This window comes from Rissa tridactyla, chromosome 7 (assembly GCF_028500815.1).
Source record: "Rissa tridactyla isolate bRisTri1 chromosome 7, bRisTri1.patW.cur.20221130, whole genome shotgun sequence".
Classification (NCBI taxonomy): Eukaryota; Metazoa; Chordata; class Aves; order Charadriiformes; family Laridae; genus Rissa; species Rissa tridactyla.
Window position 1 is genome coordinate 8045001 of NC_071472.1, and position 25747 is coordinate 8070747.

At 39.4% G+C, this 25747-nt stretch overlaps 1 protein-coding gene across 1 annotated transcript in view; it reads left to right on the forward strand.

The window, feature by feature from the left end:
• The window catches only part of TMEM163 (transmembrane protein 163), a 99649-nt gene that overhangs the window by 67323 nt on the left and 6579 nt on the right, over positions 1 to 25747 (forward strand). The window contains exon 5 of the mRNA XM_054209707.1: positions 12770 to 12866. Within this exon, the coding sequence (XP_054065682.1) occupies positions 12770 to 12866 (97 nt within the window). The remainder of the gene's footprint in view (positions 1 to 12769; positions 12867 to 25747) is intronic.

Consider the following 25747-nt stretch of genomic DNA (forward strand, 5'->3'; position numbering starts at 1 on the left):
ACCGAGTATCTGCTTATGCCCGTAGAATCCATTGCCAGAGGTTGTTTTTATTTTTGTCTAATGGGTTTTGTTTGAGCTTGTATGTTCAGTATTGCAAAAACTAACTTTGTGCAGCATATTTTACGAGTGATTCTTGACAGTTGCAGCTGGTGTTTATTATATATTATTTTGTTGGTGGTATCAAGTTAAATTCTGTGTTTCCCAAGAACCAGCCTGTCAACATCTTTCTTAACCCAGTGCCAGAGTAAAAAGGAAACCTTACTCATAATGAGCGTGCTGGATAAAGCCACGAGCAGCAAGCTCACATTTCTTTCACTGTTGGGTCGGTGGGGTTTTTTTGATTGCATATGTCAGACTCCAGCTATTCTTTCCCTTATTACTGTAATAAGAAAATTAAATTGTATCATGGGCAAATAATTGCCAATGAACTCATGGCGCTCTGTGTTGCCATGACATGGTACATAATGAATGCAGATATGGATGGTTTTTTTTTTTTCTTATATTGCTGAAGCCAAAATATTGGCAGTAATATTAAAATAACAAGAATTATCTTGTGGCAGATGAGGGTGCAGATATCTGTCAGACCTCCACCTGCTGCTGAAAAAGCTTTTTGCCAGGAGAAGACAGTCATTTCTGTCCTTGGTGGGGCAATGTAAGATTCTGGAGTGCTCTTTCCTCGTGGGTAAGATGACACTTTACCTGGAACAGTAGGTGGCTTCAGTTGTCTTTGTTCCTTTATTTATTTTGCATCTCTTTTCTCACCTTGTGCTAGGTTTAGAAACAATACATCAAGAATTGGGAAGGTCTTGCAGGCTTTGCAGCTTTGCAATTAGACATTGTCTGAAAACTTTGGTATGTGTCAGTAACTTAACTTTCACCTCCGTACGTTATACCTCAGCTGTGGCAGCTGGAGTTGATGCTGTCATAGTGCTGAACCCACTGGCCAAGTGAAAAGCACCTGCCCTGAGGATTTGATTCTTAATAGATTCTTAAATTATGGGGAGAATCATAGAATGGACCGGTATTCTCATCTATTTTGACATCCAGAAAAGCACAACTGTAAGAGCTTAACCCAAGAATTTCTAGCTTAGTTTGAGCTAAAAGCAATCTCTAAGAAAGATACTTGACTGCTTCTTAGGGACAGATAAATAAGAAGCCTGACTGATGATGAGCATGCTGGATGCAACAATTAGAAAATTTCTTACATTCTTCACTACCCTACACCTATATTTAATTATTCTCACTGATAAAGATGCACATCTTATTTCCAATCTTGTGTGTGTGTGTATACATATTTACACACATGTGTACATATATCTTCAGTTTATAAATGCTCAGCATTGTTGTGCTTTTTTCTGTCTGATGAAGGAAGAACCTGGTGATTCTCTGGGTTTTCAGTTGTCAGAGAACTCTAGGAATCCACTATGTGAATATCCATATATCTGGCTTATCTGTTAAGTAGGGATATGTAACGAAGAGAGAAAGGAAGAAAGGAAATAAGGATATTCTGACCCTTTCCGAGGGCTTTTTGTACTAGGGGTGAAATTTATGTCTATGTAACAGTATGACATCGGTGTTAGGCTATTGGAAAACATTTTATGAAGCATATTAATAATATCAACAATTTTTTTAGAATACCCAATGACTACAAAATTACCAGTCCCTTTCCTGGGCTGTTTGATAGCCTCCTGGGTGCATACTCTCTGTCAGTCATCTTTTCACAGAATATGCCTTGCGTTTGGTTTTTGGTTGTAAGTAACTTGTTCAGGTAAATGGGGCAGTGCAGCAAGTAGGCATGTTAGTGTTTTAAATAATGCTGTGAATCTATAGATGTTTATCAAGCAGAAGCATACAGCTTTGAACACTTTTGCCTATATAACCTCGCATCTTCTTAGGCATGTGACCTTTGGAGCAGCCTAGTGAAATGATTGGAAACCCTTACCAGTTGCTTAGCTACCTTCTCTCTGGAATTTAGACTTAAGTAAACAGTAATAATAAAATCATCTGTATAAGTCTGTGTATGGTAAGTAGATACCCACTCTGAATTGAATATACCCGAAGGAACTGCCCTTTGCTGTGGTGTTCTCTTTGTCAGCATGAGTATCTTATGGACAAATGCTCCTTTGACACCTTGTCCCCCTGCTCTTTACTTTCTGGTGCAATTAATTTCTGGAAGATGGGGGAAATGGGATATGTGTGTGGTATCCTTCTTCAGTTGCTAGGGGAAAGTGCTGTGTGGCTTCATGAAATGATACCTTACTGCTTCGCACTACGTTATCTCTCTTAGTTGCAAATCTACTTTTGCTCTATAGTCTCTTGTCCAGTTGCTTATGGCCTAGTCCAGAGCACTCCAGAGGCTTTCATCCCACCAGTGATTTTTGCTTTGAGGGTAATCGTTGGAGTTGCTCTTTATTACTTTGTGACTGCCCTGTGCCAATTCTGTAAAGAGCCATCACCATTGCCGCCTCCTGTAGAGCCATGTCTGCTGGCGAAGGAAGTGAGTGTGTCTCTCTGGCTGCTGGGGAAATGTGGGGAGTTCGTGTAAAGAGTTCTTTCTTACTGAGAAAATGTGATGACAGGTAAGACCCTAAGGTGGAGGGAGCCTCTCGTTCCAAACTGACCAAACCCCCTTTTTGTCCCTTGCTTGTGTTCAGATGACACCACTTGAGAATATTTACCCCAGGGTCTGGGATGGGGAGCCTCACTAAAGTTATACTGTGTATACTTGTATTACATTTACGCATGGAATATGGGGACTGTGACGTATCCTACTCTTGCACCTAAAGCTTAAAAGAATTAGAAACTACTTTTTATGGGAGGAAATGGCTGTCATACTGCCAGGTTAGGTCTGGCTCTTCTTTCTTTTACTCTGATTCAAATAAGAGTGCATACTGATCTATATGGTTGCAGGGTATATTCACTCTTGGTTCATAGAATTAAAAACCCCTAATTTTCAGTATTAGTACTGTATTTAAATTTTCGTGTGCAGATTGGCTCTCCTGTACTGGTTAGCCCAACTAAATGAGCACTGTCTGTTTAGGTAGTGTTGAATGAAAATAATCCTCTCAATTCAGACCCAACATATCAGTCACATTGAAAAAACCGTGGATAATTTTATCTATGCCATACATACGAAAGAGACTTGAAGCACAGATGGCAAAATCCACACCTACCCACAGTTCAGGGCAAACCTCTGTGGCTGGAGGAAAAACTCCTTTGTGATGAGTGAATGGAATAGCTAAGTGATCTGGAAAAATGTCAAATGCATGGATGTAGCCTACAAACTGCAAATAGCTAAGAACCTACCTCTTGTTTAGTTCTCGGCTGCCATGGGTTGGTCCTCACATGGCACATGCACATCTCTCCTACGCAGTGAGGCACAGTGCAGTTTGCAAAACTTGGATATCTGCTTTATAGGAGGAGAAATGTAGTTTCTTTTTAACCACACTGAAAAATTCTACACCATACTTTCTTCTGAAATATTTAGCCAAAATACTATATGCAGGTACAGCGCTAGATACAAGTTTTAGAGGTGCTTCATTAGGCTGACTTATTAAAATGCGTTATTTCTCCATAAATCCACTATCCCATATTCAGGCAAAAGTGAATCAATCATAAACTTTGCTCTTATCCAGGCAGAAATGCGTGTATGCATACATTTATGCACGCACACACACCAAATCCTCATACGTAGAATTTATATTAAATATGAAATAGCGAATGTATATATTTATACATTCTAAAATCTGTTTCTAAAAGTGTGGCATCTGTAGAGTTGGCAATGATTTTACTGGAGCTAGATCCAAAATCTATTTAATTTGTGAAAGCCTTTCCTTTTACTTCATGGCTAGTTGATTAGGCAGTATTTGTGTATATTGCCTAGTATTTACACACACACACACACACATATATAGATATATAAAATCAGGGATATGATGGTGCTCTGTACTGGAATTTGATGAGTACCATAAAAAGGAGTATTATGGAAATTCTCCACAGGCTTTAATTTCCAGCCTCGGGAATGACAGAATCTCTGATTCTACAAGGCCAGGAGCGGTGACCAGCTCTTCACAAGCCGGGAGGGTGGTTGTAAGGCAGGTCTTCCATAAGTGCAACTGTACAGTCTGTGCAGACCAGGAACTACAAAATAGGTCTTAAGAGTTTTCAAAATCTGAGTTGTAGAAGTGCCTGTTAGCTTTTATTGGCAGATATTTAATACCTGGAGAATCAAATTATTTATGGGACTGTTGCCCCAGTTCAGTTGCGTGATTTTAAAGGATGTAAGTACCCTGTTCTGCAGTGACTAGTTGAACTCCTGAGGATAATAAAAGTTTTAGAAGGCCTGTAACATTTTCAACATGAAATGGATCCCTAGCATAGTTAATCTGAGTCTCAGATATAAACAGCATTTCCCCTCCATGTTCTTTAAGAAGAGGTTAGACTGTGTGATAATGCAGTTTATTTTTTAATATAATAATTGAGAAATTGGTTTTCAGTGATAATTTGGATTATTACTTGAATTCTCTTTATTTTGTAATCTGGTTTGGGTTTTTTTTAATGGTGAGAAAAAGGAGTAGCTATAACGATTCTGATCTGAATTCTGGCAGTTGGAGGTGGATTATGGAACATGTGTGATGAGAAGCGTGCCCACTTCGTTCCTTTTAAAGTGCATCTTAAAGTGACTCTATTCCCTCTTCACCCAGCAACAGGCAGGTGTGAATACCCTGAAAAGCTGCGATTGTGTACAGTTTGGTGTCCAAGCCGTCCTCAGTAACTAAACCTGATAATAGATAAGCTACACCACAAACATGAACAAGCAATATAACTGTCTAATTGGACACAAAGAAGTTTAAGATTAGCAGAGAGCATGACAAAGATGCAGGAATCTTGAGACTGAGGCCGATATTGCATCTTTTGCCTGTGCATTAGAGTAACACGCCACAGTGACTAGTAATTGTTCTTTTTAGAGTAACCCTTTAATGGGTTTAAGAGGCAGATTTTACAGTCTTCACACTTCTGGATGTCACTCTAGTGAAAAACGTGGCTAGAATTATCGCAGCAATATTGCAGAATGGGTAGCAAGGAGCAAATCTAGTGAAGAGCTGCATTGTAATTTTAATGCCTCTTTTTAAAATAATGGGCAGCGGAGCTGTGCTTCTGGCACAGTTGTGCAGTAGACTGAACAGGCCCTGTCCTGCCATGGAGATGCGGTACCCAGCCATAGAGGTCTCGCTGTCACCTGCCCCTGCAGTGTCGGGGGTGTGTGCCGGGGTGGCTATTGCTACTCCTGACATAGCAAAACCTCTTGGGCAGTTGCCTTGTGTGTTGTGCCATATGACTTCCCCTGAATGATTCCATACATGATATTCCCTCTGTCACCCACTAATACTAAAATCCTTTCAAATCATAGGGAAACAGGAATTAGCACATTTATAGTTTTTACTAAATTAATTACTTCTATCATTTAATTTTTTTCTTACTTAAACTCCAGAGGTTTCATTAGTGGGTTTATTCAGAGATTCAATCCTGCATCCATGATAAAATTGATTTGCTCAGCTTTGCTGAAAAAGCTCATGTTACTCGTGGGCTTAGAGCTCATCTTGCTCTTATCGCCCTGCAACTCATTTTAAGTTCCAGTTCCTTGCGAAGTAATAGTTTCAACACTACCTCTTCACTCCAGTGGTGAAAACAGCCTGTAGAGATTTTAACGTTTCTTTTTCTGTGGGCTATTAGGAGCCATCAGTGCTGAAAGATCTTGACAGAGCCTGCAGAGGTAAAGATTTTGTGAATAAAAATTCATAGGATCATAGGATAATTCAAGTTGGAAGGGACCTCAGGAGGTCTCTAGCCCAGGCTCTTGCTCAAAGCAGAGTCAGCTGTGAGATCAGAATAGGTTACCCAGAACTTTATCCAGTCATGTCTTGAAACGTTCCAAGGATGGAGACTCTGCAACCTCTCTGGGCAAACTGTTCCACTGTTCCCATGATGAAAAACTTATTTCTCTTAAAAAAATATATCATGGTAAGATTCTTAACAGTCAAGAGAATACAGAATTAAAATAAACTAGACCTTCCAGCTCTTGGAAGGTAACACAATTATATGTAGGAATTAGGAGTGTTATCTTTTATTTATAAGTATTGTAGCTGGCAGAGGCTTGGATGAGGAACTGAAGCTTGTTTTGATGGCAGCTTTGCAAATGTGAGAACATGGTTTCTACCTCAAGAATATTAATAAAAATGCTAATGTTTTATAATGACTTTTCTCACAGTTTTCTTTGTCATGTTTATCTCTGTAGCTCTGCTGAAATTATTAAAATATTTTCCATGAATAAGGTAAGCAATGTTTTCAGTGAATGACGTAAGTAATCTTGATATAGGAGATTTTTTTTTACAATGAGAACAATCAATCACTGGAACAAGCTCCCCAGGGACATGTTAGAGTCCCCATCGCGGGAGGTTTTCAAGATGCGATTGGACAGGGTGCTAGATAATGTCGTCTAGGCTCCTTCTCCCATGAAAGGTTGCATCAGATGATTTTTTGAGGTCCCTTCCAACCTGGGCTGTTATGTGAGGTTCTTTACATGGGGGAAAGTAACAAAAAAAACCCCAAATAACCCATGTAATCAAAAAAGATCAAGTAATCTGAGATACAGCAATGAGTAAAAAAGGTGGGGGAACAGAGCAATATTTGCCAAGGAGGTTAGGTTTTTAATATTGCATTTTAGCTGTATCATATGTTAACAAAACTGGGAAGTAATTAGACTGCTACTGACAATCTTGTTTTATTCCACACGGTGTCATCACATTTCAGGGACTATTTTAATGTTTTAATGAACTTCAGCTGTGGTGGTAAAATAAGTTCCAGGATGTAATGGATACGAGACCCCTTTCTCTCTCCACTGCCCCAAAGCAACTGTCTCTATGAGCTACTAAGAGAAAGTAAACACATTTTTGCAGATTGTATTCGTATGCGTCGCTTATTTTTTCTGAATCTAAATTCTGTTACGCCACCTTTGCTGTATATAAGAGCAGATTGACTTGAGCGGAGTAATTACCAAAAGTTTCATTACAAACCCTTGTTGGTACTGTGTTAGTGTATTCCATTTGCCAGAAAGCTAGCAGGATGATAATTAAGAAGGGAAGCCTCTTGCAGTGACTATTTTATAGCAGTCAATTGATATGAGGAAAACTGTTACCAGTCACCATTGCGTAGCTTACCCCAGATCTCTTTTGAGGTAGTATATAGCAGAGCTTGTCACTGGGGATATATTTGTAACTTTATTACCTCTTTTTTGGGTTGTTGTCCCCCCCCGCCCCGCCAAATGTTATAAAACAAGTAGCTGGGAGTCTAAAATCTGTAGTCTTACTTCAGGCTGCGTGCTGCTTACACCGAAGGGCAGTCCCTTTGGCTGGAATGGGGCAGCTCATGTAAAGAGTAGTCAGTGTGGCAAGAGCCATGCTAAAGGTAAAATTGCTTTATTACATTGACGATTAATCACCATAGAGATCTGAGTGAGACTAGTCTTCATTCTATGATGGAGATATTACAGAATTTTAGTCTTATTGCTACCTGTAGGGAATTGCAACAAGTAATTACAAATATAAGACAGAATTAAGGATAAATCCATGAATTAGAAGGCTGTTTTGCTGTGTCTGCTAGATGCAAATTAATTGAATAGTTGGACTTTTTCTCCTTAGGAAAGTAATTTTGTGATAAAAAGAGGAAAAAACATGTTAAATTAGTAATAGCAGCTTGAAAATGGACAGTTTGTGGAGATGGAACCGTCTGAATCTCAGTACTTTTCATAGCTACTTGTTTAAAAGCCATTAATTTATGCAAAGTAACAAAATGTTGATTAAGGGAAAGACTATCAGGTGCTTACAGTGATAGATTTCCTTTTCTGGTTTCCTTATGAGTTGTGAGAATTTGTCATCAAAATGAAGGATTGTGTCTATTAAAGCTCCATAGAGGGAATGTGTTACAGAAAAGATGAGGTGGCAGCTATATGTCCTCTAATACAGTTACACTGATGTTATTTTTATGGGTGTGATTGCAAATATCTAGGACTGGTGTCATGCAAAATGGGTATTTATAGGGTTGTATAAATATAAATAGGTTGTATATGGGGTGTAGTACTGCTTTCAGAAGAATGTCGTCTGGAAATTGTCTGGTTGTAGCACACCCAGAACCAAGCTTTAGACTGGAGACATGAGTTTAGTTTTTAGGATTTAGATGTAATCATGTTTCTGAATTCCACTGGAAGTGAACTAGCAGTAACTGAAGCTCAAAAGCTGTATAAAGTCTTTGGCAGTTTTGAAAGTCCAAATAGTTTCATTCTCAATGGCTGAGGCTGCACCACAGCTGATTTAACAGTATGTTTCATCTGTGACAAAGTTATATTGAAAAGTTGAAGAACTGATGAGTTCATTTTCAAATACAATGAATTATACTTTATATTATCTTCTGCATTTTCAGATAGAAATACTGCCTCAAAAATACATCAAGAAGTATCTTCAGCAGATCATGATCTGCTACCAAGACTTACAGCAAGCTAAAGAAGGCTTGGTGGTTTCACTGTTAAAATTGTAATATTAATTTCTCTTTACTGACAACTTAATTATATAGTTTTAATTACTCTTGCATTCCAAGTACCATTGCTCTAAGAAAACCTTTTGGAAGTTTGAGCTTTAGTTGACCTAAAAGTTGATTATTGCCTGGATATCAGAGAGATGCCCTCACCCTGTCCTTTCAAAATTAGTCTCTTATTCTTTATACTGCATTCTGAAAGATTCAAGAGAGCTTACTGTTTCTGAAAATCAAATCATGGTTTTCCATTATGTTTTAGAATGTTTTGACTAAATTGACTCTGTCCCTCTTTCTTTTTAGAAGCAATACATTACATGAAACTGAGATTTCAGATTCATGCATTTTTTGCTAGATCTTTTCTGTTGCCTGTCAAACCTGTAGTGATAAATTATTTTGCGTTATAGATCAATTATATCTCTAATGATGTAGTACATATTTAGTGGGAAGCTCTTATACAAACTCGCATAGAAATGACTGTAAAATAAGTACACGATATTCAATAGGAGCTGGAGGTGTAAGTAAGTGGTACAGGTGGCATATGATGTGTGGAGATCTGGGTGTCGCTCGACAGAGAGTACCCGTGTGTCTTAGTAAGAAGATACCAGTGTTCTGGAATATGAAGGCATTAGGCGCACTACCAGTTGCGCCAGAGTGTCTGAATTGCTGAGAGTGGTCATGGGCGACCTGGAGATTGAGAAGCATTTATTACACTATGGTGATTCCAAGCCAGGGGTATCTGTAAAGTCATCACTAGGTTTTCAGTCAAAACTCACTTCTGTATAACTCCTCTTCCATTAATTTTTATGGGTACTTCTAAGTTGACTTGAACTTGTTTAGAAATGGCAGTTGGCTCATCTAATTTAATTGAATGTTATTAATGAAATTGCATTTGCCAACAACCTTGGCACTAACACCCTTCATGTGCAGTTGGAGACGCTATTTAGTTACAAAGCAGTTGAGTAATTGTTAGCAGATGGAGGGTAGCAGACTTATATTAAAGTTTTCGTTGTCTAATGGCTTGAAAATAAAGCAAGCTTGCAACAAGCAGTTGCGATCTGTTTACTATGCACTACAGTTAAAATTTCAGGTTAATTTTTGGAGGTTTCTTATTTCGTACATTTGTAGTTAGAATTTGCATGATTTGCAGTCTAGATAGATAGAAATTATTTTTCTGGCAAATGAGATTAAAAGAGGATACTATGCAGTATCTTGTTCTAGTGGTACTGCAGATAAATTGATACACTCAAGGAGACAGGAAACATGTATTTTTGCACTTAAAGTACTATGCCATTACTCATGAATTTTGCATGCCTGTGGATTCCAAAAGCCAGCATATAAAGGAGATGCTAGGCTTGCTAAATATGATGACTGAGTGCTGATTCAAACCTCAGACTGCATTTCTGTCTGCTATTAATACCCTTGTCACTGTTATTAACATCTTCCTTTTTTTTTTTTTCTACTTTTAGCTATTTCTGGTTAAGTAAGTGTATGGGAATTCTTTTGACACAGTAAAACTGATCTGGGGAATAAGAGAAGCAGCTCAAGATTGCTGAAGTCATTACTTATCTGCTGGCATAGGCAAAGATGCAAAATGTTTGCTCTTGGGTTTGGGTGATTGGAGAGTTTACAGAGATAACTCCAAACTCTCCAACATACGTGAGAACTGAATCCAGCCAGGTCAGGGCAAGGGCTGGTTCCCTGGACGCATTAGACTTGTGCCAGCCAGGCTTCTGTCAAGCACATGGGGAATGTTTGCCTGGCTTCCTCAGAAGACGTGTGCAGGTAATAGAAGGTATGCTGAGGGAAAGGAATGGTGCTTCGCTGTCTTTTTCCCTATGCTCTTGGCATTCAACAATCCTTATTAGCACAAGGAAGTTTAATCCGTTGTTTCCAACTCACATTTTTGTGGCTATGTTGGTTTAACCCTGCCGGAAATGATAGAAAACCTTGATTTTCAGTGTTGCTCTCAGATGAAATCTCAGCATATTCTTGCGTGAGGTGTATGTATCTTATTTCAACCTGTCACTGGCTCAGCAAACAGCATTAGACAAGTCAGCCAATTTTTGTGGAGCAGTTCTGTGTTCAAGTTACTTAATACCTGCATTTGTCCCAGGTAAATGAGCAGAACTTTTAGTATATGTTTCTGTACCTCATCCACAAAAATAAAATAAACATTACAACAGAATTTATTGTGAAGTATTGTGCAGTATAAGCTTCTTAGGTTATGGCAGTGCTAAATATTACAGAAGTAATACATAAAGGTGGTACTGAAGAGTTTTGAGTTTGACCAAAGTAGGTCAAGAGTCTCCGGAGGGATCTCAGTGCGGTGATCTGCTCAGATAGAGTGAAACTGCAGATCTCTGAAAAGAATCTATTGCAAAACAGGGACCTGCTTGCAAATATGCAATGGAAAATGGAAAGCCCTCTAATCTTCAATTTTAGTCATTCTTTTTGGGAAATGAACTTTCCTCCCATTCATATTACCATTTAATGATCACCTCTTGCTGCAGGGTTGCAGAGAATCCATCCCGTGAGTTTCTTCCTTTATCACCGATGATGGGCTGGATTTTTGTTCTTGTGTTTGAGTTGGGGAAGGACTCTAGGGTAATCAGACTGTCATAAACCTTTTCTGCCTACTTTTTACAACAGGCTATGTTTAACAATAATGAGGGCTATGTTGCAATTTACTACAAAGAAGATAAACATCTCTCAACATCGGTGTGGCAGAGTTTTGTCTACCTGAGATGAGTCCCTCATCTAGCACACCACTCCATTGCTAGGAAGGAAGCTAGCCTCTTTGTTGGCTGTCCTGCGCTGTAGAAGGGCAGCCCCTTTACTGAGGACTTGTCTGGAGGAATATTTGGACTGTCTTTTGGAGTGTGCTTTAGCGTTGCTTGTATTGGGATATAAAATGACCAGCTACTCACCTGTGCCACTGCTGCAGCTGCGTCTTCTGACCTGGGCAGAGCAATGCCATCTCAGCTGCAGTCTCTAGACTGAGCTTGATGTGAACATTGCATGTGCTGCCAACCACCAGATGGCCTGATGTCTGAGTTGTTGAAAATAGTAGCATGCTACTGGAATAATTATAGCATCTGTAAACTGAGCTAAAAAATGATGAATAACAAGCAAAGGAAACACAACTTTTGGAGAAAAAGATGTATATACAGGTATCACTTCTTAACTATTTCATGCTTTTAACATTAAAATTTCTCTTAGTGTATATCTGTCCATAGTAATAGAATTTTATCTGAAGTGCAATTAGTAAAATGGAGGTACGGATATATCAATACTGTGATAGACTGGCTATTATTGTTTGTGTAGACGAAATCAAAACCTTCTATCCTGTAGTATTTCACAGCAAGTGGAACTTCATCTCAGAGTAGTATTGGTCTGTATGTTTGAACAAAAGCAAGAGTTCTGTTCTTTACTGTGAAGTTCTGGGTGTGCATTCTGTGCTTTGTAAGCCTTGTCGTGCCTGTGTCCTATACAAAACTTAATTATTCTCTGTTAATTATTGTCTGTTACTTTATCCTCTCTTCATTAACCCATTTGTTTGCTTTTTATAAGACTGGGTTGTAGGCTCTGCAGAGCAGGAATAGAGTGTCTAATTCTGCACAGCACCTAATCTGATGAGACTTTGATCCTTATTTGGGTATTGTGAGCCCCTTGGACAGCCTACGAAGTGATGCACCTCACCTGCTATTGTTTTTTTTTAATATCTGCAGTTAAAATCTTTTTTACTTGGAGGTCTGGGGAGGAAACAGATGTTTCAGGTTCTGTTATGCTACTGACCAGATAGACCAAAAAAATCTGTCCTGGTTTGGTAAAGAGAATGAAGTTCCCTTATTATTTCTAATGTGAGAGCCTAGCAAAACAAACAAAGAGAAACAGACCTTTAGAGGACTCTGGGATGAATCATCAGGAGCAGAAGAGACATGTCTTTCTATCTCACTCTGAAACATCATCTGGTCTGCCCTGTGTTCTCACATATAATGCAGATTTTAAGAACTGGAGAGGAACTAGACATTTCTTTTCGTTATCTTTAATTCAAGTCTCTAGCTCCTTAAGATTTTTTTATTATTAACTTCGTGTTGTGTGTTATCCTTCAGCAGTGGGAGAGAGTTGACAACTCCTAATATGTTCTTAACATTTCTTTCTGTTTTTCTCTTTTTTTCCTCAGAGCTTGTGTTATCTTGGGTGTCATATTCCTCCTGTCATCTATATGTATTGTGATCAAAGCGATCCATGATCTTGCGAAGAAGGAGTTTCCAGAAGTGGTAAGGTGATTCATGTTCTTTAAAATGTTCTCTTTATTCGCTGCACTGCCAGCGAGACTAAGAAAGGCCAGTGTCTCCTTTCAACAAGCCCTGTTGGACTCAGCAAAGCTGTAGTAGGTGCGTATCCTGCCTGTCTACACATCCTGGTCGTAGTATTCAAGCAGTACTTTTTCCTTATGTGATGGAGTCTAATCTTTATGGGTTTTTATAGACTTGACCCCATCTCTTCTTCATGGTTACTTCTGTGGGCCAAATCTTTCTCAGCATAATCACTTAAAGCTTTTATACAGGACTGTAGGAGTTCGCTTACAGAGAGGAGGTCTCTCTGGGCTTAATGAAAGTGGTAGAATTTTATGAGAAGAATGTTTCCACAGTTTTCTACTCCAGCGGCTACAGTATTTTATTTTTAATGCAAAAAAAAAAGTATTTTTGGATTGTATTTTTTTGTTTTCCAGCTCTTGCCTCCAATTCCAGAGCCATGTACGAGTAGCAGGAATGAAACAGGTGAGGGGAGCATGCTGGGTGAAAGAGCTGGCTTTTCAACTGGCTCACCATGGAGCATCACAAAGGGCTTTTCTTCTGCTCTCTGCTTTCTTTTGGTCATGAAAGCCAGCCCCTACCTGGCCTATAGAGCAGCTCTCCCCAGCGGCCTTTCTCTCAGCTCTGCTCTGTCCTGTCCTGCTTGCCTTCCTTCCAGTACTGGGTATTAGCTTCCGTGAGCTCTACTCATCCAAACCGGCTACTCACTGGGAGAGCTGTTTGGCAATGGTTCCACTCCCAGAGGATTCTTCCTGATGTGCTCAAACAAAATGAGGCTTCGGTTCAGATATTGTATATACAACCTGACTTGGACCTTTGTATTCAGCTTTCGTGAAGTTTAGTCTATTTGTAAGTGTGTGCAGACTTTTGCGTTGGGGCTTTGCCCTGCCGAGTACCATTCTCAACACATTACTAGAGAGAAAGCTGAACTCCTTGCTTTCAACCGGGGGATGGAGGCAGAGCTGGAAAAAAAAGCCAAAATGGAATTTCAACTTGTTTTCTAAACTGTTAGTAGTGCAGATGACCTCCTGGGTCCTGTGCTCTCATGGAAACTTCCAAGAAGCTGGGCAACTACAGCAACTTATTTTCAGTAGTTTAGCAAAATTCGGGTAATGATGAGTAGCGTAGCAAAAGCCCATGAACCAGTGTGTTACTGAATTGCAGCCAGGTGCATTGTTTGGCTGCAGATGATTCATGTTCTCTTTGCATTTTACTTTTCCTCTTTTCCAGTCTTCATAATTTACTGCCTCCTCAGCTCTGTCAGCGTAACAACACTTGTAGTTGTTCACCAGCCTGGTTCTGTCAAAGTGATCTAGGTTAGCTTAAACACTTTTAATAGTCAGTTCTTAAACTCGACCAAAACATTTTGACAGAACTAGGTTAGGGAGTGAGCATGGTTGCCATTGTGCCTGTAAGGCTGAAAGAGATTCTGCTAAGGGTAACGGGAGACCCTACAGTGATGGCCTGCAAAAGGACAACCTCTGAACTTGGCTGTACCCAAACAGTGAATCTGGCTACAGTTTCACTTCCATTCAGTGGGACAATTAAATAGATAGTCTTGAGTGTGTGAAGCAGAAGTAAGGTAAGAAGGGAGGCTGCAATAATCATTAGATCACTCGTTTGGTGAGTTGATGGTAGCATAGATCAGATTAATTTGGATATCTCAGTCTTAATTCTTTGTGGACAAATGTTCTAATAATTCCAGCAGTAGGAACAAAAGTTTAAAAAGTATGGCATCTATGTCTTACTCTTCCATCGTTACAGGTACTGTCTACAGGTGAGGGCTCTGTTTCTTACATGGGGAGTGTGACAATGACTCCTATTTGCAACATCAGTGTTATTTAGGACTTGCAGACATGTTGTACTTCCTCATCTTTAATCTTTGCAATGCATTTACAACAGGAAAAAATATGAAATCAGAGCTACAGAAAGGTATCCCCAAACAGAAGATCCCATTACATTTCAAGTGTCCTGTAAGAATAATTTGTACAGATCCTTTTTGTCACAGTCTGCCTTGGATTCAGACTTTGGTGCACTAAAACTGTGTTGAGTAGGTAAAAGTTAGGGTGGATACTGCTTATATTTGACCCGTTATCAGGATAAATAGATAATTTTGTTCCTGTGACATCAGGCTGACTGTTCTGCCTCATTTAGGTACTCAAGTACTATCAACAGTTTGGAAGATGTGTCTGGCAGGGCATGGACTGTGAATGATTAGAGGCAGGGTAAAAGCCACATGCACACACGTAAAGGATTTTCATACCTTAAAACTCTGCCTGGAAAGTAGATTAGAACCAGGGATGGAAAAAGATGGTACTTCTGTTCAGTGTCTCTTAAATGACATGGCAAGGATGCTCATTTCAAAGTCTTTCAGTACATCTCACGGTGGGAAACTGATAGAGTAAGGGTTGTATGACAGGTGAAATACCTCTGTGTAAACTAAAAATAACACTGAAAAATGAGGAGACTGAGAGAACAGCATTACTGCTGCAAGTTATGGCCAGTGAGGTGTTAGGCCGAAGAGTTGCTACATTAAAAATAGTTGGGGAAAAGGATGTTGTTTTATAGAAACCTTTTCAGTTGCTCTAGCTGTGCCCGAATCTGATGCTGATTTTCTGTTGGTGTAGTGCTCCCTTAGCTGCTCTGTGTCTCAGCAGAAGTAGTCATTCATCCCGGTTGTTTGGGTCTTTGCTGATCGAGTATGTTCCCAGCTAATCTGCAGCTGCCCGGGCGATGTCATTAGTATCTTAGAAGAGTGGGAATCTGCTCAAATTAAATCTGCAAAAGGGAGAAGTTTCTGCCTCTACTCTTTTATCTGTCTTATGCTGTTTTCCACTTCTTGGACCACCAATGAACAAACTGTTAATAGAACTAACTTCTGTAATATCATGTAATTTAGCTATCATGTATGAACGTATATGGAAAAGCAATAGAACAGCATTTTCTGCTAATGGATTTTTGCATAGCAGTGAAGTACTTCTGCATCCAAACAGTGACCTAAAATATTTTCTGGTGGTGATTTTTGTGTTACTGAGATTTATTATTAGCGTGCTACTCTGATGCCAGGGAAGTATCTTAGTGGTGTGAGCAAGAACAGAACATTAAGACCAAGGAAAGGTTGTGTAACTCCACTGGAGTCCCAAACTGGTATAAAACCAGGGTGAAGAGCTCTGCACTAGATTAAGAGGACGTATGCTTCAACAGAAGTTTCACACATGAGTCATAGTCGCATGATTATTTTTGTACAGTTTACCTCTTTATTAGTCTTTCTTGAAGGAAAGGTCGTTAAAGATGTGGGTACTTTTCAAAGCATCTTGTGAAATTTTAGATGTGTGACTTCAATTTTAGGGGAGATAAAGTGGCTAAAACCCAACTGGAAAATGTTGCTCTTGGTGTTCAGATGCTGAGCACAAAGCTACTATTGTCAATCTCGAAGACAGAAATGGTTTGGAATACATTGCTGTACTGTTTGTGGAGGATCCAAGATTAATGGGATGTTACTGCAGAGCAACATGGCTGACCGCATCATTCTCAGAAATATAAATCCTTTTTACATCTTAATGTGTGATAAACTTCAGTGACTTTGTCAGAGTTGAAAATCGGGAACAATTAAAATTTCTCTGAGCTCATTTTAATTTGCCTAAGTTTTAGAGAAAACAGTATGATATGGACAAGTTTAATTTCAGAAATTAAACAGATCAAGCAATTAAGTATGTGCTTGCTCATTGTAAGGTGCTATGATTAAAATCCTAAAAGCATAGTCAGTCACTTCTGAATAATTCTGGATCAATTATACGAAGTTCATTGTATTTCTTGTTGCATATAAGATAACATCGGTTACGTATCTGTCAGTTATTAGTACGTACGTAGCAAGGAAGTTATTTTCTTGGAAATAATTTATGAGATCTTTAATGTAGAGATTCTGTTGTCCTTGAAGTGGATCTCAGAAGAGATGCTTTCATGAAAATACTACCAATAAGAAATGATATAAAATTCACATGACTAAGAAATCATTTGAAATGCTTTTTCAAATGTTTTGAACACAGATTTTCATTTACTTATGTAGACATCTAGAAAGAGGAGTTTAGCTCGGTCAGGCCTTTTTCAGTCACCTATTTGTATTCTCTTTTATTCCATTCCCAGTGTAATTTTGGTGAAACGCTGTGAATGACAGCACTCCTGATCTGCGCTGGCCTAGAAGAGAGGGCAATTAGAGCCCCCGACTTCCTGCATTTCTTAATATTGCTTCTGCCTTTCATTTCTGCTTGTTGTTTGTTTTACCTCTTTCTCTGTGTTAAGTAAAAATAAATAATAGGTAGTGGATGTCACTACACATGCTTTCAGCACAGGCAATGTTTTTTGTAATTCTTTTGAACACTTCAAAACCTTGGGAAACACACAAATGGTGTATTTCTCCTTTCGGTTCCCTTGCTTGATATGCCAAGGACTGTAGTTAATTTAGAACTAGCCTATGAGGCAGCATATGAATGACTAGGTAGATTAATTAGGTAGACAAATTAATTAATTTGTCTACCTAATTAGGTAGACAAACCTAAACTTATCCATAGGTTTAAAATATGGATAAGTTTAATGGTAAGTCTTTGTCTGGAATTTTGACTCCTGGTAGTGTGTTTTTGATATGCAACAGCAACCGTGGCCATACCTGGTCGGGCTAAAGGCCCATCCTTGGTCATCACTGACTTTCTTTGTACCTCTCTTTTTAGTTTTATCTCTATTTTCAGATGAGAAAGCCTGAAGAGCCCACAGGATTCAAGGTATAGGGGTCACCAGAGAGTTGTACAATATGTTAATTTTTGCAAATTACTATTAAGCACTGAATTGATATTTTTACAGAACTTTAACTGTAGATTCCATCTCCTGCAGTTAATGGCAAGTTCAGAAATTGTCGCTAGTAGGTAAATTTAGGGTTTTCCCTGCACACAGTACTTTATATTATAATTAAAAAGAGGCCTGCCCTGAAAAATGACAGTCTCTGTCAGGAGAGTTGACCGGTGAATTAATTATACACTGACTATATAATTCTGTATTTGTATTAATTATACACTTTTTGCTATCATGGGGAAAATTTTCTTGTAAAGTAATTGAGATATATATTAATCCCCAGCGTTCAAAATACAATCCCTTGTGCTAGCGTTTTCAATATTTGTGCTGTAAAGCAGCGTTTTCCAACAATCGATCCATAGAGTTGTATTAGTTATTGTGTTTTTAAATGAATTAATTCAGGAAGTCATGAATCTACATGTGTCTACATACACACCCCCACACAAATTTTACCTCCAAAGGAAGATGAAGCATTTCTGGAAATTCAATTTAAAAAAATACAGAAAGATCACAAAATCCAAAGAAAACAATTTTTTTTTATGGGAAAGACGTGTGCCATTAATATGTGGGAACCTTACAGCTACAAATTCCACTTATTTCTATGCTCTTCGTTTTTTTTTATAGAGTTGTGAGTACTCTTTGAGGGTCTGCTTCAGCATGACATGCTGCAGTTATTATTTCAGTTCCATATCATTGACACCTAAGGAAATATTTTTCAAGGATCAGATCTTTTTTTTTTTTTTTGTCTCTCACTCCTCTTTTTCTTTGTTCCTAATACACTAGCGTTAGAAGAAGTAGGCCAGCTGCTCTTCTTTCTGGGGTGTTTGGAACTAACATTTCTGATAATTTTAGCTGTTTTTCAGTACCTGACTTACAAAGCTACTCAATCAGTATTTGACATTTAGAATAGAAGACCTTTCTGTTTACCCTTACATTTAATTTTAAATTAATATTTCTCAGATCATGTAATTTAAGGGTTTTTTTTCTACAATGTTGAGTGTTGAACCTAAAATAGATCACTTCTTGTTGGCTCAGAAATGATTGACTATGTTTTTTTTCCCCTAGCTATCAGATTCAGAGCATTTCCTCTGTTGTTACTCGCAGCATTTGTTCTCCAACCTATGTTAGCCATAATAAGATAATTCCCAGTAGGAAAAGGAATTGCCATTCCTTTATTGATGTTTCAGAGAGTTATATCCACAGCCAGTGCTGACCCTGAGGATTTGGTACGCTCACGTTTCAGTACAAATTGGGAGGAATAGTGATATTGCATATTGTTGATGACATCACGCTTGGATTTCTGTAAATTTTAGTGATTTTTTTTATGTTTTGTTAATATATTGAGAAAGGAATTTAAAAGTCAAATTAATCATAGGTTTCGAGCATTGTTTTGAGTTTGCATTTGCTAGTGTTAATGCTTGTCAGCTCCCTGATAAAAATCCTTTCTCATTTGTCTTCTTCCTGTCAATTACTATATATTCTTGGGTAGTATAAATATAATTTAAGTGTAAATAGCGTATTTTATTTTGACTGTTGCCACAAAGAATCTGCAGACCTTTTCTTGTTCATTAAAGAAGGCTAACAAAGCCCAACCCAGCCACACTGAGAATGACTGTTTTAATTTCACCTGGGGTTGTAAATCAATATCCATTTACTATTCGGTTACTGCTTGCATTTCCCTTGGTAATAGTGTAACACATGTAATGTCAATGCAGTTTGGCATTTGTCCTCATTAGTATGGCAAAGGACACTTTTTTGCAAGAGTAAGCACGCATCATGCCATATTTCTGACATTTCCTGCAGAACAAAGAAGGAAAAATGTAATCAGTTTGTGTACAAAAGACGTGCAGCACATCTGATGTGGCGCCTCCAATGCTTTTATAAATGAAATCATTTGAAAGATCAGGCGGCATGTAATTCTATCGTATCCTATTGATTACAGTTGAAATGGGAAGGTAGGGGTGGCACAGTGTAGCTTTATAAGTTCTAATTTATTTACTAATTTAATCGTTTATAATAAATACAACATAAATATATGCATCAATGTCAGCAGTTGAATCATAGCTCAATCGCAATATAACAAATAATACTTGTGATTATATACACATAATCTGTGTCTTTACACATACTTCCCTATGCATTTCTAATCTCTTTCATATGTATGTAATTTATTACCATTTCAAGTCAAAGTACCATCTATATTAAGTATACATTAGAATCCTGTTTTATGATGTTACCTATTACGTATGGTTTGGTGGTTTGGTGTTTGGCCTTAAGCAATTAATTTAATCCTGAAACACACGTTTCTTACAGTTTGTTAAGAACACTGTGGATACTTGAACTAGCTAGTACGCCAGGGTTAGGAAAACGTATCAACTGCACTTCACTCTGTTCAAGTGATTGGTGGAGAGTCTTGTTTTCAGACTTTTTACCACGCAGGGATAAGAAATAAATTGGCAAGTGCCAGCCGCTTGGTAGTTATGTGAAATGTATTGCTGGTCTCAATGCCCTGCTACTTGGAGAAATGGCAGTGTCACTAGAGAGACACTTCCAAGGGTGCACAAATACCATTTTAAATTATGTTTTATAGCTTTTTGATGCTAAAAAAATATAAATGAATTCTGGGAAAATGTGGAGCACGAGTGATTGCAGAGTTTCAAGCAGACCCTTTGGAGGAGCCCAGAGGTGACCTAAGATAGTTCTCTGGAGTTCGTAGCCCCTCGGTCCTGGCCCCCGTGCCCCCACCACAGCATTCGGTGTATCCTGTGTTTGTTATCTATTTTTTCTTGAAGAAGTGCTCTGCGCAGTGGAATTGCTTTGTCACAGCACTTCAGCACCAAGGATTCAAGTTTAAACATTCATAAGATTTTTTTTTTTTTTTTTTTTGTACTAATAATAGATCTTTATATCTCCATGTGAAGAGACTGTCTCTCCTCCTCGAGTCAGACACGGGGCTGTTGGTTTGTTTTCTGACAGTGAAGTGCAATTAAAACTCTTGTCCCTTTTGAAGTTAGCTGGTGAGAGGGACCCGCTGCCTTCCCAGAAGCTCCCTCTAGACTGACTACATAAACTAACGATTACTTGGGAGAAAGTGTGACAGAGATTTGGACCTATTTTTCCTTTTTTTAAAAAAGTGTTTGTATTAGAAACATCTCTCTTAATATCTATATAAACAGAATCCTTCAGGGGGAGAGTGGGGAGGAAACCAGTCCTTTTTTAAGTGACATGCTGCATAGAGCGGCTTTTAGCGATCTGACAGCCAGTGCGCCCATATGGCATGAGAGCTGCTGGGGGAGCTGGAGGAGCGGGAGGCAGCGGAAAGCGTGTGGAGGTGGTGGGGATGAGAAGCAGGGTGGTAGCAGGACCCAACAGGCACTAGGGAGGACCGTGACCACCTCTTCTTCTTCACCTGGACTGAAGAAGGGTCATTGTTAGGACCTGTGAGACAGATGGTGAGTTGTGGAGATGGGCAAAATTAATATTTAACAACACAAACATAGCTCGTTTTGGGCTAGCCATGACATCGCTCCTGCCAACAGCATCTGTAGTGTTCCAGAACTGCATCCCTGTCTCCTCAGCCAAGATAAATGAAGCTTAGCAAGAAAAGGTTCAAGGGGAAAAGTGGCATGAAAAAGGTGGTACCAGTAATTCCCAGCTCCTGCGGGAGTGGGGAGGTGGTTCAGCCTTTGGCTGGTTCCCGGGAGAAGCTAAGGAGAGCGCAGAAGAGAGGAAAGAAACCTGCAGCTGGTGGGGGGTGGGAGAAGCAGCTGGTTTTGGGATTGCAATTGAGCTACCAAGGAGGGCCAGAGAGGAGGATCACAGCTAGATTTGAATCGTAATATTGTATGTGTTGCGACCAGTGGGGAGGCACAGTGAACGTGCCTTTTTCCTGCCATGCTGCTGAATACCTTTTCACTCAATGCTGTGAAAGGAGAATATTTTTACATCCCAGAAGTGGAAGTGAAAGGGCTGTAGTTAAAGGAGAGGGGGAGGACGGGAGCTAGTAGAAATAATATATGAAATTAGGGCAAAGTTTTTGGGCCAGAATTAGCAAGATGCATTCTAGGAAAAGACGAGGAGCTAAAATTTAGTTACTCGGCTGGGAACTGGGTTAAAATTTTGCCACCTAATAAGCCAAGCACTGAAGCATCCCCTGTGGCTTTTTTTTTTTTTTGTTAATTTCTACAGTAGATTCAGAAGAGATCAAAGTCACAACATCATCATCAACAAGTTTTCCTTAAGCCATAAGATTACTGCTGCTTTTGCTTTCCTTGAAAGCGGGGACAGAACTGTTGTCACGGTTTTGAAGACCCTTCTTCTCGGCTGCACTGGTGGGGACAATGGCTTGGATAAGGTGGAGGAAAGCTGCCTGCTGGCTTCTGTTATTCCTTTCCCAGGGTCAAAAAAAGAGCATCCTAGGAAAGCTTTCTTTTGGGAAACTGTCACAGCATAAAATCTTGCATAAAATAAGTCTTAAACAGGGACATGGCAGCTATTAGAGTGCTGTGTGATGAGATGGCGGTGCAGGATGGGCACCTTGCTTTATGTACAGTGCTGTTTTATACATGAAACCATCTAATAAGATATATGTGTCCTTTAATTAAGGTCTCATGTACAGTGTAGTAGTAATGAGGGAATATGATGAAAAGAAATGGAAAAGGAAAGAGCTTTATTTACCACGCTGAGAAGCCTTTATCATATGGAAATGATCAGAATTTAAATTTTTATCATCTGTCACAATTTGCTGCTGCTTTAATTAAAGTAACACCAAGGACGTGTACAGTGAGCCTGGCTAGATATGCTTCGTGCTCTTAATGAGTGTCAGATGGGAAGGCAAGGGGTACAGAGAGGGCAGGGCTGCGGGAAGATCCGGAGGGAGATGGTGCCAGATGGCCAGGCTTATTTTATTAATTTAGATCTCCATTACGGCTTCTCTTTTCTTCATTTCTCCAAAGGATGAGTTAGTTGGATGGGAATCATTTCACAGCCACAGTAGGATGTGTTTAACTCTTCATAGCCCGTAGCACTGCTGCAAAGCATGTGTGTCAGTGGTGTGTCCCATCGGCGTGTGTCCCGTCGGCCGGCCACCTCGGCGAGGCTCCATCCCAGCTGCTGAGCCCACAGCAGCCCACCCTCCCTCCGCTCATCTGTTGAATCCCTCTTAGCAGGCGCTTCCAACCAGTGCAACCAGCTGCTGTACTAAACTGGTCCCATCTTCCGATCAAGGCAGCATTTTGAACCATTTCTCTCCCGTTACCGCCTCACCTGCTCGGGCAACCTGCCGCGGGGGCTGCCCGTGCTGCTGGGCTTTGCCATGTATTTTGGCCTGATCTCTTACATCTGCAAAACCTTCTTGTTACTAGCAAGTAGCCTCGCTCCTCTTCTTCCAGCTCTTGGGTGCCTGGACACCCAGAAAGCATAGCAAAGTACTGAGGAAAGTGAATTGGAAAGATTTTTCTTTTTTTTTTTTTGTTCTTCGCTTTTGTCTTTGTGTGTGATGTGCTCAGTTACTGAGGTATCTGCCGCCTCCCCGTGGGTGCTGCGAAAAGCTGCACACAACTGGAAACTGATTTTAGATTACTACATAGATTTAGGGTTTAGGGGGGGGGGGAAAAAGGAATATCGTATTCTGAAAATCTGTTTGGCACAGACTAAGGCAAGAAGCTGCTGAGGCGTTTGCATTAAGAGCAGCATTTTTTAATTTCTTCCCTTTCTGTGTCCACTGTGATGACAAAGGAGCTTTGATTTGTCAGGTCTTCTGCATCAGCAGTGGTTATTGGATTAGTGTCAGCAACAACATGAGTTTGTCTCCCGTGATTCAATGAAAAAACCACCAAACTTAGGAAGAATTTCTAGTTCCTGAATCCGCTATTAAAAGCTTGTTCATTAATTCACTTTTTATGAGTTGATTCCAAAATCTGTATCACATTTAAGTCATTTTTGGATTCCAGTAAAGAAGCTAGACTAATTTTGATCACAATTGCATAGTCAGAACAAATGGCAAGACACATTTCCACATACCGTGAGTTTAGTGACACATGCAGAAAACCCCCTGAATTCACCCCAAAAATCTATGGTATGTGCCATGACAGGGAAAAACCAAACCAGCTCAGAATAATGTGCCATGCAGAGGATGAAACCTCGCACTATAACACAAGGCATAACATTTTCAAGATTCTGAATTAATAATTGGACTGTATCAGTAATTTTCAAAATCTCTTGTATTGGGATTCACAGTTTTTTTCCCCAAACTATGTGAATTTGTAATTGTTTGCAGGTCCATCCCCAAGAATTTCATAGGTGTGGGAAAACTGCATTTTGTCAGCCTTGGGCTGACAGTAACATAACTTTTGAGAGCAGAGTAATTTGTGCTGTCACCTCCACTGGGTCTACAACATTCAGTTCTGGGCTAGTGACAAAGCTGGTGCTTTGCTGGGGAGGAAGAGGAAGACAAGAGGTAGGGATGCCGGGGAGCCATTAGTAAGTTTTTGGAGCGTCTGATGCTGAAATAAGAGATCTCATGTAGTCATTGAGTATTGGCAAGTGAGATGGGAGAGAAAAACAGCATTAAACTGTCGATCGTTGTCGAGGTTGATGGAGCATATCGTTCTGCTTCAGATTATTCTGAAGTCTTACACATATGCTGTATATTAAATATCTAATAAAATAGTAGAAGAGATTAGATAAAATCTCAAGACCACTTAGATTTTGTCAGGTGATCAAAGTTAAGTCTTTGGGCATGGTGTATATACATTTTTGAGAAGGATGCACAAAGTTCAGAGGCATGAATTTGGCAAGGATCTCAAATTTCAAGTACTTTTTGCAAAGCTTATCCAGTGCTTTGGTGTCACTTCAGATCTTCTGGAAGCTCCCAGCTTTCCTTGCTAGGCTGACAGCAAGCAGATATTCCCAGTCCTTCCTTAGGCTTAGTGCTTCAAAATTGCTTGGGTATTTTCCAGTTGTTTTGTTAGAATAATTTTACAAATCCTTTTTATCTTGCTTTACTCAGTCCTCGAGTTCTATGTTCTCACTGCTTCTATTTTACTCTCTTTCCCTCAGTCCATTTTGTCTTAATATTCAATATTGTACCAGGAGCAGAGAGAATGAGCTCATGACTGAGAGTGAGTGAAGTAGACTTTGAAAATTATATGACATAAAAAATGGTATAAAAATATATTGACTGATTTATTTAGGGATGTGAGTACATTATACCGGTAATCTAATTCCCAGTATCTTCCTAAGCAGCTTTCAAAACCATTTTTTGATTTCTTTGGGTTTTGAATTGCTGCTAAAATAATGAAAATGGAGGGAGCTGACGATGAATCATCATGACAACGTTTACTATCAACGGGGATTTTTGCCAGAATGTTTTAATCAGTAGCGGGGTCCCAGTGGCACTGGCCCACTTAGACCTGCAGATAAAATAAATAAATAATTCTTCCTAGTTCCTTTGTTTGTACTGATGTTGCAGCAGCTTAAACTAAAGCTTCTATTAAGAGTAATAAATTAATCTATTTCAAAGCTCTGTGGCAGGCAAGCGTGCTAAGAGCTCGCTTGGGTTTTTCTGCATAGCCCGTGGGCTGATGTACCGCAGGGGGGAGAAGGCAGAGGGACTCCTTTAGGCACCTTCTTGCAATGCTGATGTTTCATCACCCTGGAGTGTTTCCTCCCACCCCAACCAAACACTAAGTAGTCAGCACAGAGAGGTCGGTGCCTACAGATGACCTTTTATTTGCCCTACCTAGACACGCAGCCTTCTGTTGAGGGAGCCCATCTTACACGTTCAGAGTAAGCAATGTGGGTATTTCTGTAGCTGTGAAATGAAAGCCCATGGAAAATCTGTTTTCTAAGAAAGAGCCAAACTTTACTTTGCACATCAGTATCAAAACTCTTACGGATGTAGTTTGGACCAGACTTTACCTTACAAGAAGGAAACCAAACAAACCCAAAGCAAGTGCAGAATCAGAATCAATATTAAACGGTTATTTCTCACACCAAAA